The sequence below is a fragment of the Dreissena polymorpha genome, chromosome 13, assembly GCF_020536995.1.
Source record: "Dreissena polymorpha isolate Duluth1 chromosome 13, UMN_Dpol_1.0, whole genome shotgun sequence".
Lineage (NCBI taxonomy): Eukaryota > Metazoa > Mollusca > Bivalvia > Myida > Dreissenidae > Dreissena > Dreissena polymorpha.
Window position 1 is genome coordinate 12,486,234 of NC_068367.1, and position 16,261 is coordinate 12,502,494.

At 33.9% G+C, this 16,261-nt stretch overlaps 1 protein-coding gene across 1 annotated transcript in view; it reads left to right on the forward strand.

Moving 5' to 3' along the window:
- The first annotated feature begins 1,260 nt into the window (after positions 1-1,260).
- Positions 1,261-16,261, forward strand: part of LOC127855959 (major surface trophozoite antigen 11-like) — a 30,380-nt gene continuing 15,379 nt past the window's right edge. Inside the window, exons 1-2 of the mRNA XM_052391897.1 lie at positions 1,261-1,501; positions 2,656-2,952. Of these exons, the coding sequence (XP_052247857.1) occupies positions 1,261-1,501; positions 2,656-2,952 (538 nt within the window). The remainder of the gene's footprint in view (positions 1,502-2,655; positions 2,953-16,261) is intronic.

A 16,261-nucleotide genomic window follows, 5' to 3' on the forward strand; every position in this document is an offset into this window, starting at 1 on the left:
ACTCGCCTGCTATACAGAAAGTCTGACAAAAACAGAAGAAGTCGAGCACTCTTTCCTCTCATAATTATTTAAGAGTTATGTTAGAAGTGGAAGTGATTTTATGACATAATTTATTTAATTTAAATATATTTTATTGAACACACGTTTTTTTTTATACCTTCAACAAGAGCAGATAGAAATTGTACTGTCTGTCCATGGGTGGGTGATTGAATACATCTTTGGGACACTTGTATTAACCTTTTATTATTACTTTACCTTACCCAAACAATGTGTCTAATGCAAGTCACCATGCTCCAAGGTGTAAGGTCAAGGACGCAAATCAAGGTCAAATTTCACAAGAGATTGTATTGACTTTGTTACTTATCTGTAAGAATTATAATATATCTTTTGATTATTATTTTTAATAACCAAAAATGTGTCACATAATACAAGATTGGTCCTCTGTGAAAAGTCAAGGTCACAATTCAAGATCTTAGGTCATTTGTTTTGCTTTAGCTTGCCTATGTAAATTGTACATTCCTCAAAGAATTTTAATAAAATAACTTAGGGTTATTATTTCACATAACAAAAGACTGTTTCTGGCATGTATTGTGCAATCCCCATGCTCCATTGTGAAATGCTAATGTAAGACTCGGAATGTGAGTTCAAAAGTTATAATTTTGTTTCCGCTCTGTTCCTTTTTTCTTGGAGGATTTCAATATTTCTCAAGATTATTATTCCTTAGTTCCAAAATATGTGTCTAAAAAAATATTTTCAAAAATTAATGAAAGGTAAAAGTCACGAACATATTGAAGACAATCCCATTAAGTTTAATATATGTTCTATCATTAGTCCCCTACCGGTTTCACCGGAGGGGACGTATGGTTTGCGCTCTGTGTATCTGTCAGTCCGTCAGTCCGTCAGTCCGTCATTCTGTGAGTCTGTCACACTTTTCTGGATCCTGCGATAACTTTTAAAGTTCTTAATATTTTTTCATGAAACTTGTGACATGGATAGATGGCAATATTGACATTATGCACGTTATTTCATTTTGTTCCTACGTCAAAAATTATGGTTGCTTTGGCAACAAATACACTAGAAATACTGTCAAATCTAACATATGTTTATATTACCACTCAATAAGTTATTATAATTCCAAATGTACAATTTATATACCTAAGCCTAAAACTATCCACTGATAAAAAAACTAACTTTTATCTCACAGATGAACCAACAACTCCAGTGTGTACATACGGTAATACTGTAGTTACTGGAGAAATCATGGTGACACGTGGAAGTACGCTCAGTATCACGTGCAAAAGCACCAGTAACCCTTCACCCCCGACCTACACGTGGACTTTACCTGGGTCAACCATTCAGACAGGAGCCAGTTTGAGTATAACAGATATACAGCCTTCACGCAGTGGCCAATACCAACTGCTGGTCTGGAACAGTATGACTCCAACGGGCGGCACGTCTCGGATCGGAACTAGCGATGCTACATTCACCTTGGATGTATTATGTATGTTGAGTTTTTACTATAACCGGTAATACACGAAAACACGCTCAATTTAAAAATAACTAGAATTGTAATATGCGGATGAACATTAAATATAACATATTTCATATGAAAGTAATATGTATTTCCTAGTTCACGCAGCAGTTATTCAATAAGATGTACAGTCTAGATTTGAACTTTAGGTGGATTGATTAAGATTTACTATACATGTATCATTCAAACTACATGTGTTGTGCTAAGAGGTCCTGTCATGACAGGCATTTAATTTATAAACAAGGGGTAGTTACATTACTTTTCAAATGACGAATCCATTTATTAGTTAGAATGAACTAATATTAAATTTCATTGCAGTTTAATCTGAATGGTAATATATCATGGGCTACATATGAGGTTCATTCTTCAACGTTACCGGTTTAAAACCCTTCTCCTTTAAAATGTCCGATTTAATTAGTTGATCCCTGTTCTATATTATGTTAACGTTATGTGTTGTATCGTCGCATGTATTTTCATGTCTTGTACAAGCGATAAGATTTGTGTTTTATTAAAAAAATGCAAATGGCTAAAAAAGTTTTTCTACTGGTTTTAATATGCCTCTTTTGAAAAAAATCGCAATGCTTTTGGAACAAAAAATGTCTTCTTGTTGAATAAAATCCAGCATGGTCTACATTTCCCGATATGGCAGCATTATTAAAATTAGGTACACACTGCTGTCTACTTGATATTAGAATACATGTATATTTCATATACCATTTCCATGCTGTTTGTCCATTTGCTATAGTAGGAGATAGATAGTATCTTCGATCCAACAAATTGTATTCATGGCAAGCTTACAATTGACATACAATTATGACCAAAAAGTCATAATATGTGTGTTATTGTTGTAAAATGTTAGTTTTGCTAGTATTTTCCATAGATTTAAGGTAGAAAACATGTTTGTTAATATTCTACAGCATTTGTATGTCTCAGGAAATGTAACTGACAAACGCTGACATATGCGATGAAATTGGTGGCAAAATGTAGCATTTTTTTATATTTGTACTCAATGAAAGATGTATAATATAATATATGCTAATATTACTACTTATTACATTATAGTTATTTCTACTGTTAGCAAACCATACAACAATCCACTAAATTAACTACCGTTGATCTCACAGATGAACCAACTACTCCAGTGTGTACATACAGTTATACCGTATTGGCTGGTGTTATCATTGTCACACGTGGAAGTACGCTCTTTATCACGTGCAACAGCACCAGTAACCCATCACCCCCGAGCTACACGTGGATTTTACCTGATTCCACAATTCAGACTGGAGTCAATTTGAGAATAACAGATATACAGCCTTCACGCAGTGGCCAGTACCGACTACTGGTCTGGAACAGAATGACTCCCACAGACGGCACGTCTCGGAACGGAACTAGCGATGCGATTTTCACCGTTGAAGTGCAATGTATGTGCAATATTACTTATCACCGGTAATACATGTGTAAACGCTTGATTTTATAATAACACGGAATATGATCTGTGAATGTGCATTTAAGTATATGGGTCCTAATGAACAGTTGTATGTGTTACGCATTTTACCAAGCAATATGTCAATAGATATAGACTCTAAATTTGAACTGTAGGTGGATTGATTTACATCAATAAGATCTTTGACTTATATTATATACATCCGTATTAAAAGGAAAGTTTACTTCCTTGTTTAAATATGCATCTTTTTGAAAAACAAAAACACATGTTTTTTGAATCTAAAACCTGTCTTGAAGAACAACATCCAACATGGACTTCATTTCCCGGTAGGAAAGCTTTATTTACAAATTCAAAATTAGGTTTACATTGCTGTCTTCAGGACATTAACATACATGTATATTACAATTTACAACCTTTTAGTCCAGTTAGACCATTAAGCGATACATCTTATCATCACTACACAATCTTTTATTTATTGCAAGCTTCCATTCAATAACACATAGGTAAAAGTCACATGACAAAAAATATCAAACATTAATGAATCACGTGAAAAACATAAATGAATAACACTAGACCCTTTGTATTGATCGGTAAATGAAAGCAAAACATAATGCTTCAAACCATATTATTTGCAGATATATATGGATGACATTTGCTGATGTCAGTGTGTGATCGTATTTTATGTCACGAGTGTTTTTAAGAAAACAAAACACTGTCACAAGTGACGAAGCCTCAAGTAAATGTTTACTCTGTATAAAACCAGGAGTGAAATTAATATTTGATCATCCACCAGGAACATATTTTACTTTCATTTTATATAAGTACTATAACTAAACACAAACAAAAACGCGAAAATAGCTTTCACTTCATGGAATTATATTTAACGACGTCTTCCAACTATGTGTTAAATAACGTCATTAATGTGTATGATGGGAAAACATGTTTGTCGTTGTAGCTAAATGGTAATGGTGATATTAATTTTTTGTCTTGATTTATAGTTAAAACAATAATTGGTAATTTTCTACATTTTTTTGCATTTGTAAGGAAAAGTTTTTAACACTGATAGACCGATGAATTTGTTGGAAACATATTCCTATTCTTTAATATGTTTACGTAGTGAAAAATATAAAATCTTATATTTTTCACTGCATTTGATTTTTCTTTCACATGTAAAATTCTATATTCCTGTCTAGGGCATATAGTAATTATAAGTAAATATCTTTTCAATTTTCTATTTTGCTGCAGGAACATTTTTTAAGTTGCCGTTTTGTAAGATTATGTCTGGTAATTTAAAAAAATGCTATCAATAAAAGTTCGTGTGAAAATCATGTCATTGAACGTTAAAATACTTGAAAACAAACGAAATGGAAAAATGTTAACCCTAAAACGTAAAGTTTTATTTTATAAATGAAAAACCAGAAACATAACACATTTGACTTGATTACAATTATGTTTACAGCAAAACCAGACATTCCAAGATATTTTCATTATACCCAGAATTTGCAAAATCAAACGTCAGTGAAATGTTACTGGCTTCCTTGATATAACGGAGGATATGTGCAAACATTTTACATCGAATACAAAATAACTGGCTCGCGAGTATGGGATCACGTGTCTGTTGTCGAGGACTCGCCTGTGCCACTGATGGATTTCACCGTTGAAAACTTACGTCCAGCCACGGAATATCAAGCACGGATGTTTGCAAGAAACACATTTGGAGATTCAGATACAACAGACACAGTAACATTTACAACATTAGGTAAATCATGTATGCTTGAGCGCGAAATATGCGCATTGTGAGTGAATCAACAGCCTGAACAAATAACACACGTTAGTTAATCAACAACCTGTAACAAATAATACACTTGAATTAATCAACAACTTGTAAGAAATATTTTAGTTAAGCACAACGACCTTAGAGACACGAATATTTAGTAATCGAAAGCTTATTTTTCAGACTCCACCACAAGTGCTACTCATTAATCGGTGACCCAGGTTGGGTCAGTTGTTGGCTGAGTTGTGGGCGGGGTTGTTATTATTGTCGTCGTAGCGGGTTTGATTTACTTGCGTCTGTATTACAACTGCATAAAAAAAAGTTTGTTTAAATATTAGCCACGCTTTTTTTAATCGGGCTCAATTCGTGTGCGTGACGTGTCTTCTAAGATAAACCTGCTAAGTCAGCAAAGGCTAGAAAAGGACGACACTTTCCGCCCAGTCTGGATTTTCGTTTAGAGTGGACTTCTTTTAAATGTAAAACGCAAGGAAAGTGAATTTATCGTCTCTAATCAGCCTTTGCGAACTCCACAGGCAAAACTTGGACGACACTTAAAGTACATGAATTATGCCACATTTTCCAACAGCGATGCTTAAATGTTGTAAGATTTATGGCATTAAATAATTATTTTGTACGCAATAAGTTATCAGTTGAGCATGTACCTAAAGTCATCCGATGAATGCATTTCATAGTGTTAATTTTTTTTCAATTGTTTAAAAGTCGAATATATTATTCATTAAAGGTACAAACAGCCATGAAGCAGTATACGAAGATGCAAGCAACACAAACGAAATAACAAACCGTAAGTTGACCGCTTGTTATGTTAATGGTTTTGATTATAATGGATTATAAATGTACATGATGCGTTTTTCGTGATGGTATGTCTTATGAAGTGTTGATACTAATGCAAGCTGTAATTTAAAGAACGCAATAAATTTAACATGTGTATCGTAAACATACATTATATATTCTTTTTCGCATGCAACTCAATTGATATTCTATTTACAATAGAGAGCTTTTTTTTACAGGTATCTACGAAGGGTTGTCGTCAGATTTTACGTATGTATTGCCAAATTATTATTCCCCGCCGAAGGCGGACGCATATAGTTTTATCGTTGCCCACCTGTCTGTCCGTCTGTCTGTCAGTATTTTATCTCAGAAACAATATATGATTTCAACACGAAACTTAATGGGTGTATATATATCAATGATGGAGAAGTTTCATGCACAAGAACCATTTACAACTCTACACGTTATCAAATAATAGTTATTGCCCTTTGTGTTTTTGTATGAGGTAACTTTTTAGGGCTATATCTCAAGAATATACAAGATTTCAACATAAAACTTCGTTATTGTATAGACATCAATGAGGAGAACTTCAATGCATACAAACAATATACCATGCAATTTCTCAATCTCATTAAATGTGTTTAAGTCATTTTACGCTGCAATTTACGGATTGAAAAGTATATATCCTGAAGTATTTCGACATCGATAAGTCAAGACGGCTCAACTCCAGTTCACTTGCTGTGTGTAAAGTTTCAATCCATTACATTCAAATTAAAAATGTGCGTCATAAAGGCCGCAATCCATGTACGTTTCATCCCGATCAGCCATCTTGTTTAAGTCTGCGTCGTGTTTATGAAAGGAAAAAAAGACAAACATCGCCGTAAAGACTCAAGCATCCAAGCAATATATAAATTCGTTGCATACGAAAGTGATGATGAATGTTTTGATATATAATTTAAGATCTACTGGTGTGTATTCGTCACTTCAATACCCTTGCTCTCGTGACAACAGGATCACACAAGGTCGGACAAACGGGACAAATTACATTGAAATGCGAGGTAAATTTATATCCAACCATTATGGCGGATAAACGTGTGAGCCAGTTTGGGTGACGAATATCCTGTTCACGTTTTAGTTTGCAAAATATGACAGTGTAAAGAAGCTTCAAAAGTCATGGGTACCAAACGTTCGGAAACTTTTACAAGAATCAGGTTTTAATGACGTGCTGTAATATCCAGAACCTGTAAATGTTAACATCTTTAATGTGATTTTTCTCAATAGATTACAATATTGTTGTATTCCAAAATGGCGCAGTGATGTAAATGACATGTAATCACTATTTCTTTACAATGTATTTGGACCTATTTTCGAAAGATCCATTTACTTTGACCAAATTGAAGCTTCGAAATATAAAAACATACTTGCAAACTTTAGATTGTCTACAAATGTTTTATTTCATAAATACACTTATACCTGATATTAACAGGAGAACACCAAGTATGTTTAAATTTTTACAATTATTGAATGTGACCAGAAAATCTGTATTGACAAGTTTAGCGTATTTCTGTATGAAATCAGTTAAGCTTATAGACGATTCGAATAGATTTATGAGATAATATATTTTCCTATCATTAAAATGTTGTAAATAATATGTAACTACATAAAAAATCAATTCATTACGGTTGTTAAACATTCACTTAACTTTGTTGAAATAGAAAGAGCCTTTTCTTACATTCTACATTCTGTCAAACATTCTTTTTTTTAAATGCTAAAAACATGTGTTGTTATTTTGACGCATGTGTATTTATTAGTGCTTTGTTTTTTTACGTTGAGCTGTATTCCTTTGTGGTGTGATTTGTGAACAAGTATCTTTCATTTTTCATTCTAACTACACTTGGTACTTCTCTAACGCAACACTTTTCAAACTTGAATAGCTCAGTAATTAGTTAAGTTTTTTTTAAGTTAAAATTGTACATGCGATCAATTGACTTCGGTGTATACAAGCTAGCCATAAAATAATTCATATATGTTTGCAGGTTGAAATGGTGAAACGCAATATAATTCTAATGTTATTTAAATATCACTATTCTAGAAGGGATCTTACACGCGGGAAATATACAATTGCTCGTTTGAAAATTCAGGAGCGCAATCGAACAATTGTTGCAGGTCGGTCAGTCATTACGTCGTACACGTTTTAAACGTGCAAAAATATTAGACCATTCCTACATCACGTGCTTAAGCGTCCGACAGTCACGACTTAATTATTTTTTCGTTACATTACACAGAATGTCGTCACATGTTTAATTATTAATCGCACTCTTTACTCATAAGTGAGATATTCAAGTTTAAAAAGTGTTGCGTAAGAAAAGACTCCAAATATGCATACATTTGATTCCGTAGTATAATCTCTTTCATGTGCTTTTACGTCTCTTTAGTAAACTATGCACTTCCTTTTTACTTATTAATCATGCTAGTTATATGTACCAACTTAAACCTATAACAACTTATTCTACAATGTATTTTGTTTGTGTTATTTAATATTTTGTTTGTATGAAACTATAAACAGTCAAGTTGTATTGAATATCAGAAAGTGTAGTTATTTGTACTTTCTCTTATACACATATACATGATAAGTTAATAACCGTATTTGGTCGGGTTACTGTAAAAATATACATATTGAAGTACGAATCAATTTGTATAGTCAATCGCGTAAAAAGGGAAATATATGCATAACTCAATGCCAAACACCAATAAAATCCAACCAATGTTGTCGTTCGTTTAAAAAAAAACACATTATTATAATTTAATTAACATCTATCTTGAAAAAATCGAGGATAATATTATTTTTATGAGATTTAAATTCTTATGTCTGACGATGCAAATTTCAAGAGACAACTGGCAACAAAAGTCTACATAAAAAAGAAATTGTTTCATGAGGTAACTTGAGATTTAGAGAACTGAAAATAAAACGGATGTGGATCAACACGATTGTGTATAATTGTATTTAAACCAGGGCTATAATAGTAGTGAAGCAGTCTTTAAGAGGCATATACACCTGTGTAATTCATTAAATCCTGTGTTGTAGGTGCTCATAACAACTGTTAAATCGCATCACAAAGACATTTCTTATGCGTAGCCACAAAAGTGGATTTTCATCAAAATAAAAAGAATTAGCGGTTGAAAACTTCCCTTATCTTTGGCTCTGATATTAGGGACCTCTTCCCTTTACGCAACGAAAACTTAACGTGCGATTCACATGATCCTTAATCACTGTTTGAATCGAACAAAAAAAAGACGGATACTTGAAAAAGTATTTTGTTCACATGTGATACTTTGATGTAGAGACACATTAATTGTTCATTCAAATGCATTCGTGTTTTGCCTGTTTACATGGTCTGAACCCATGATTGAGAAGACTCTGCCAAATATAGGTGCTGCTATTGTCAAGGTGATACAGAACTGACGATTATTCAGAAATTTTGGGGTATTATGTAAATATCATTAGTGCCAGACTTGAAAATATAGCGAACTTATTCCACAGAGCGATACTGTATTGCTGAAATACTAGCCGAGGTCCCATGATTTGATTATTTCCATAAGATTATAGGATAAGTGGACAACCATCGCAGTCAAGGGTTCTGAAACCTACTTCATTCGGTAAGGTTAAGTCGAAAAAAGCTCAGCCTTCCTGTTAAAGTGGGCACAATACAGATCTTTTTGATATGAATGTTAAGACATAGAGCATACCGATGAGATGGGCACAATAGGATAATTATCTGTGAACAAATCTCACACAAAAAATGCTGTGTATTTAATCTAGTGTTTTGGAAGTGTTATTAAAAGATGGACGCATGCAAAGCTATTGAAAAAAGCGCGGTTGCTGTAAGAAGGTAAAATAACAATACATGTTGCTGCTTATTTTTTTTAGATCTGCTTGAATGGTTTTCACGTGATAACATTACGGGTAAAATTTTAGCAGATCGGTATCGGTTATTTCACGGAAATTTCTCAGGGTTGTGTCAGATCCTTGGAACGTAACAAATCAACTTTCCTGTCACAAACAAACATAATTTGTTTGTCAAGTTCAAACGCGATTTACAAATCATAATCATGTTCCAAAGGGATAAGAACAATTTAGCAAGTTTTCGGTGATTGTTATATCTGCTTATGATAGCATCATTCCACTGCGAATTTTGCATGTATGGTTCATTCACACGTCAGTTTTATATCTGTTGAAATTGTGGGGAAATCTGAAACAGAATGGAAAGGATTGGTTAAAGAAGTGTTTTTAAAAATGTGTCATACGACATTTTAAACATTTGAATGTCCTCAATTACGTTCTTAAACTAAAAAAAAATAACATGAAGTAACATTAATAGACATAATGATATTTTAATGCGAATAGTAAATACGTTCTTGAAATATTTCGATACAAATGTTTATTGTTCACTGATCACCCTGTGCATGACATTGGACTTTAATTGGATTTTCTCGTGTGTGGGTGTTAAGGAGATCCACCGTTTGTTTTTTTCGCGAATTTCTTTCTTTTTCTGAAGTGCTATACCATATATCGGCCAAACAATTTTCTGTGTCTGAAAACCCATTAAACGGAAAATTAATGCATAAACACTGAAGCACTCACCTCTCGCGCGTTTCTTTTGTGTCTCTCTTTTATCGACGTGCCATCCGTATAACGAAGTATCCGGTTGGCCGTTGTGACAATATTCATAAATACTATCGTTATGAATAAGATGCACTTATTGATATAATCTCGTTATTCCTATGGAAATGTCGAGTTTAAACTGCATAGCTAAATGCATATGTACATATAGTTATTTTGAGATGTATGATATTGCACTGTTATAAATAAATTTCAAATACGTTTTGGTGAGTTTTCAACTATTTCATCTAAAATCTGAAATCTGAAAAACGCATGTAACATTTACGTTATAGTTGTTGTTGGTTTGTGTCAGTTGTTGTTAAATACTTGCAATTGGTTGTCAATGATGCAATGTGTCATCGAAATTAAGTATTACGATCGATTGTAAAGAAATCAATGTGTCATTAAAATACATGTAACGATCCATTATTATAAACAGAAGTATCGGTATGTCGATTAAAATAAATGTGGAGCGTTAATCATTTGTGAATTAAACTGCTTTTTGTGGGTCAGTAGTAAAAAATGCTAACTTTCATAACCACAATTTGTACACGGAAATACACGGAAATTGTTTACTTATTTGTGGTGTGTTTCAAAATCTTAAGGGTTTTTGTTCCGTGACGATCACATTAAAGGCTTTTTAGCAGATGATTCATTTAAGTTAAATACTTAATACCGATGCCATCTCGAAGTAATGTCGAAGATATTTAATAGATGTTCGGGCAAAATATATCTCTAGGACTTATTACTGTATTGCAGACGTTCGACAGAAAGATTTTACAGTAACTGGCTTTTACATTAACTGATTGGGTTACGAAACAAATTCTGTTATGGTATTGGTATCGCAATTATAAAATATTTCAGAATGCAAATGCGATATGTGTTGCTTCTGTAAGTGTCAGTCACACACGGGATTCAGCTCTCTACAAAAAAAACATCGCTGATATCCGTCAAGCATTTGAATTGAAGCGACTTCCCAGAGGAAACCCCACCTGTGGGTTTGAATATGGCCTGCCTTGATGAGAAGTAAATGTAACAACAGATGCGCTACAAGGCAATACGAATGATATTCAAGATGTTTGCTAATAAAGACATCCATAACGATGATGACAGTGGTTGAATGATTTCAGCAAAAAGTTATTTTAAAATGATGAATAAGCGACAGACCACGACGCGATAACGCGATTTTCGAAGTAAGTATCGCTTGTTAATTATCGCGAACTCGTATCGTATTCCTACTCTCCAGCGCAGTATTTCTCGTTCTCCACCTCGTATAACCAAAAGCCGAAAATGCAAGAATATGATGTACAATTAGCGGCGGCCTTTATCTTGTGATCCCGCATCGTATTCTCACAAGCTCGCATCGGCATGTTGGAAATTTATCCTTCGGATTACAAGGATGACAACTCGAAAAACAGGACTCGATGGCAAGAGATTGCGATGCGAGAATGGGATATCGTGATCATAGTTTAAATGTATTTATTTCAGCCATGTATCATCGAAAGCATCGGGCTTATAGAGAAACTCTCGAGACCCTTTTCTCTCTCTCCTCTTTTGTTTAATGCACCCCTGCTTTATCTACTGCACCGCTGTTTTTCATGCACACCTCTTTTATTTAGTTTAGCACTCCTCTTTTTTCTATCTCGTTCCCTCGACTTAGTAAGTCATTCACACGCGATAGACAACTCGTCCCCACGAGTTAGTAAGTCGTGCCCTCTAGTTAGTATGTTTTGGAAAAGAGATAGAAAAAAGAGGTGTGTATTTGAAAAACAAGGAATGTATGTCAACTCTTTGCCACCGTGCGCATATGGAACTTGTGCCATCGCATTTTTCTTCATGCTTGTAATAAAAAGGTTGACAATCCGAAGCAATATATTGCCCTAACGGAACATCGCCTCACCGTTGAGGTTCATTCAGTAGTTTCTAAAGCACTTGAACGCATTTAACTGCATAAAGGCAACTTAATTTTCCAACCTGTATTATTACTCTTCGAGTTCTGCCACTGATAGGCACAGAGTACGACAGCAACGACATCCAAACACATTACATTGAATTCAATCTTTCTGTGCACACTGGTTACATAATGCATAATAAAGGACACTAACGATATTTTAATCAATGTTTAAATCTGGTTCAAAATTATACCATATCGATATTTGTTGATGACAATTCATGCTCGCTTTGTAATAATGCATGCCATATATTAAGGTCAATCTAGCCTCGGAGAATACGACGACAAATTGGTTTGTTGACAGTAAATGAATGTATGCGAGTGCCTTTATGTTGTTTACATGTAACTACAGATCGTGATAGGATTACATGGCAAATTTGTGTTGGTCTTCGTATTACATAACAAAATGCACATATCAGATAGGTCCATCTCTGCTATTAACAAATTAATTTAACCTCATCAACATGACAATAAGGAACCTCGCTTTATGTTATGATTGGAATGGCTAACATGTATTTAAGGATAACCACCTTGGCTACTACACAGTAGAAGGATCTAACACACTGGACATTCACTTGAGAATTATCTTTAGGAACCCATGCGGGGTCCTGTATGGGCGGATTTCGTCATGTCTTGGAAGTTATATTAGTTGATTAAATATGTTATTAACTAGCAGGCCTATATATATATATATATATATATATATATATATATATATATATATATATATATATGAGCCGTTCCACGACAATACCTGCATCAATGACAAAACAATCAAGTTTTAGTTTTTTTCAGTTTCATATTTGACGTTTATTCACGAATCCAATGGTGTACAAACTACATGTGTACGCCACTATTTAGCGTTGCCATGACAAAATTATATACACATACTGTCACGCAACAAAGATGTTGACGTCGCGTCATTTTAGATTAGAATGACGCATTCATGACGTTAACAGAATGTAAATAGTTCGCAATATCAAACACTTATTCAAATATTACAAGAACTTGTTAAAACCCTTCATTAACATGGGCATTGATTGAAATAACTGTTAATGTTGATGTTCGAATACATAATGTAATCACATGCAATGAGTCTGTGGGTGTTGGACAGGTAATGTTCTGATAATATGGTCGCACAAATGGTCGGACAGTTCTGTAAAGGTATTTCACGCGATTTTCTGATAGCCTTGCTGGTTTAATTAAGCGCGGTTCTGCTGAGGGGAGTTCCCTGTGTTTCATGATGAAGAACTCTTCCTCTGGTATGTCCGTTGCTTTCTTCGCGAAAACCGTGCCGGGCCTCGATGAGTTGAACATAAGTACTGGTACTTCCTGTAACACATTAGCCAGAAACAAATCTTTAAAATGTCGTTTAGCTATGTGTTACTTAAAAGTATGTGTTTTATTATTAAGTATAATAATTAATAACTGAGTATCTTATTATTCTTACACACTGATAAACACTTAAATATTTTGGTGATTCGCAACATACAAATATGTGTGGGGAACATATGTGCATTTATGAATATTTGTGTGTATTTTTATAATTCCGAAAAAATGCATAGCTTATAAAAGTTGGACACACTACCTTATCCTGGGTATTGCTTAAAAAGATGTAGACAAGAAATTCTTCCAGTCACGCCAGCGCCAGGTCGGATATCGGACAGCCTAGTTTGCAGTAGACGACTTGTTGAAAATATCCTCTAGCTGCTGAATGCTGTCACAGTCCGAGCGTCTGAAAGGCATGTTCAATAAAATAAGTAAAACAAACCACGTATAACATGTTTTAAGGACTAACATGTAATGATACCATTTACCGTGTAATTTATTCTGATATCATCAATAATACTACTTATTATCATCTTGTATACTTATGTTGCAAAGAAAACTTGTAAAGCTAATGTTTTTTTTCTAATAGTAACATATTTAAGTAATCGTTATTGGCGTCGCACTGAAGTGCGGCGACTAGTATGTAATACGTTTTATTTTTCGCTAATGGGAGGAGAAGTTATTTTACGGATCAATAAATATATTTTTGTTGTCAGAATATCTTGCATAGTGTTTTTTTTTTGAATTAGTGTAAATAAGTACTGCATTTGTGCCTATAACATTTACTACAACATTTATTGCCAATAATGCAAAGCTAATTCTTTTAATTAATAACTGATCACAGGGACTGGGCAATAATAAAAGATCACAGGGACTGGGAAAATACGCGAACCAGTGAAACTTTCTGTTTTTTTATAAAAACAAAACTTCTTTGTTCCACTATCCTAGCACCAAGTTACTAATAAAGGCGCTATATATCGCAAAGCGCGACACGTATTATTAATGGTAATAATGAGTCTTGATAAAGGAAGCAGCCGCTTATCAATGAGGAGCACCATCACAGCACCCCAGTCTCATTACTGTCAAGTCCTCCTACATTTTTTTAAGAACCACATATAGAAGGCCGCAGGCCTGACCCGTATCTTGCCAGTGGTATGGATTCTTTGGTATGGACCTTTAACCCCGCTCACTATCCAGCGTTTAAACTTCCCGGTTTACATTAAAAATGACTATTAATAGCTTATTAGTAGCTTAGTTAAAAGGTGATTTTTCAAGCGGTTCCGTAGTGTAGTGGTAAAACGCTCGCTTCAAATGTGAGAGGCCCAAGGTTCGAGCCCCAGTAGATTCAAATAATTATATTTGTGTTCTATGTTAACTTTTTGTTTTGATGTAGACATTTTAGTTTAAATAAATATGCTGTTTTATTTTAACCATTTTTTGTTTGTATTATGCCCATGAAAAATATGTGTGAGAGGGTAGGGGGTTCGTAAACACATTAAAACTTTTACAGTGTTTTCATATCAATGAGTACTCAACCCCTATCGTAAATGAGCAACGTAAGAATAAGTTCAGAATCATCTCCCCTTGAAGTTGAGAAAAATATGAAATTAAACTTACAAGATGGAGCAGATTTTTAAAGACCTACACAGTGCTGTTCCATTTATGAAAACTGCACACGGATGCTAGTAAAAAAAAGGAAACCAATGTAAATAAAATGAAATAGTTGGGGTTACAACACAAAATTATAGATAATGGTTATTTGGGGGTTATAACACAACATCATATATAATGGTTATTTGGGAGTTATAACACAAAATCATAGATAATTGTTATACCAGTATCTTTTTCTATTTTGTTTAAAATAATCGGCCAATATATTAATATTTACAGTAGAAAAAACTTTGTTCCATGTAACTTCATTGAGTGCCTTTTACACTGAAATTCCCCACGCCCTTTAATGCTGTGCATCAAAACTTATCTTGTTAATATGATAAATGTTAACTTATAACAACGATAAGGTTTATTACCTGTACAGCTTTTTAATACGGGCGAAACCACTATCTACCAAACACCGTGAATGACCCGCAACCTGCATCATATATTCGATTGAAGTGTGACGCCGTGTCAGGACTCGCCATGCGAAGTACCAAAGCACAAACTGATTTTTGTTTTGACCTGAAAAGCAACAACAATAACTTTGATCAAGAGATCAAGATCATATTCATCAGTCATCGTTTACTTCATGGCCATCATCTTCATCGTCATCAGCATCAACATCACCATTATTACCATCATCATCTTCTTTACCACCATCGTTGTCGGCGTCGTCATAACCTGCACACTTTCATCATCATTCATTTTATAATCGCTGTAATATGTTATGATCATTTATGATTCGCGTTTATATTATCACGATAAATATAACCAATAAAATTATTCCAATAATATCGTTATATTATTATTTAAACGCATATATATATATATATATATATATATATATATATATATATATATATATATATATGTGTGTGCCTGTGTGTTATTTTGCGACATACTAAATAAGTATCCATCTTTCGTCATTTTGCAAAGCCCTGTGCTTTTTTCATGACTTCCATCATGTTTTGTGTTTATTGTTTTAGTTTCGACGAACTTTCCGGCATAGCTGTCTCACCAAGATTTTGACCTGAACTGGCCTTAATCAACAGCTAATAAAGTTGTAAGCTCGACTGAATAAATGGCATGCTCTCATTTGTTTAAATTTCTAAACTTAGCAAAATAGAAAA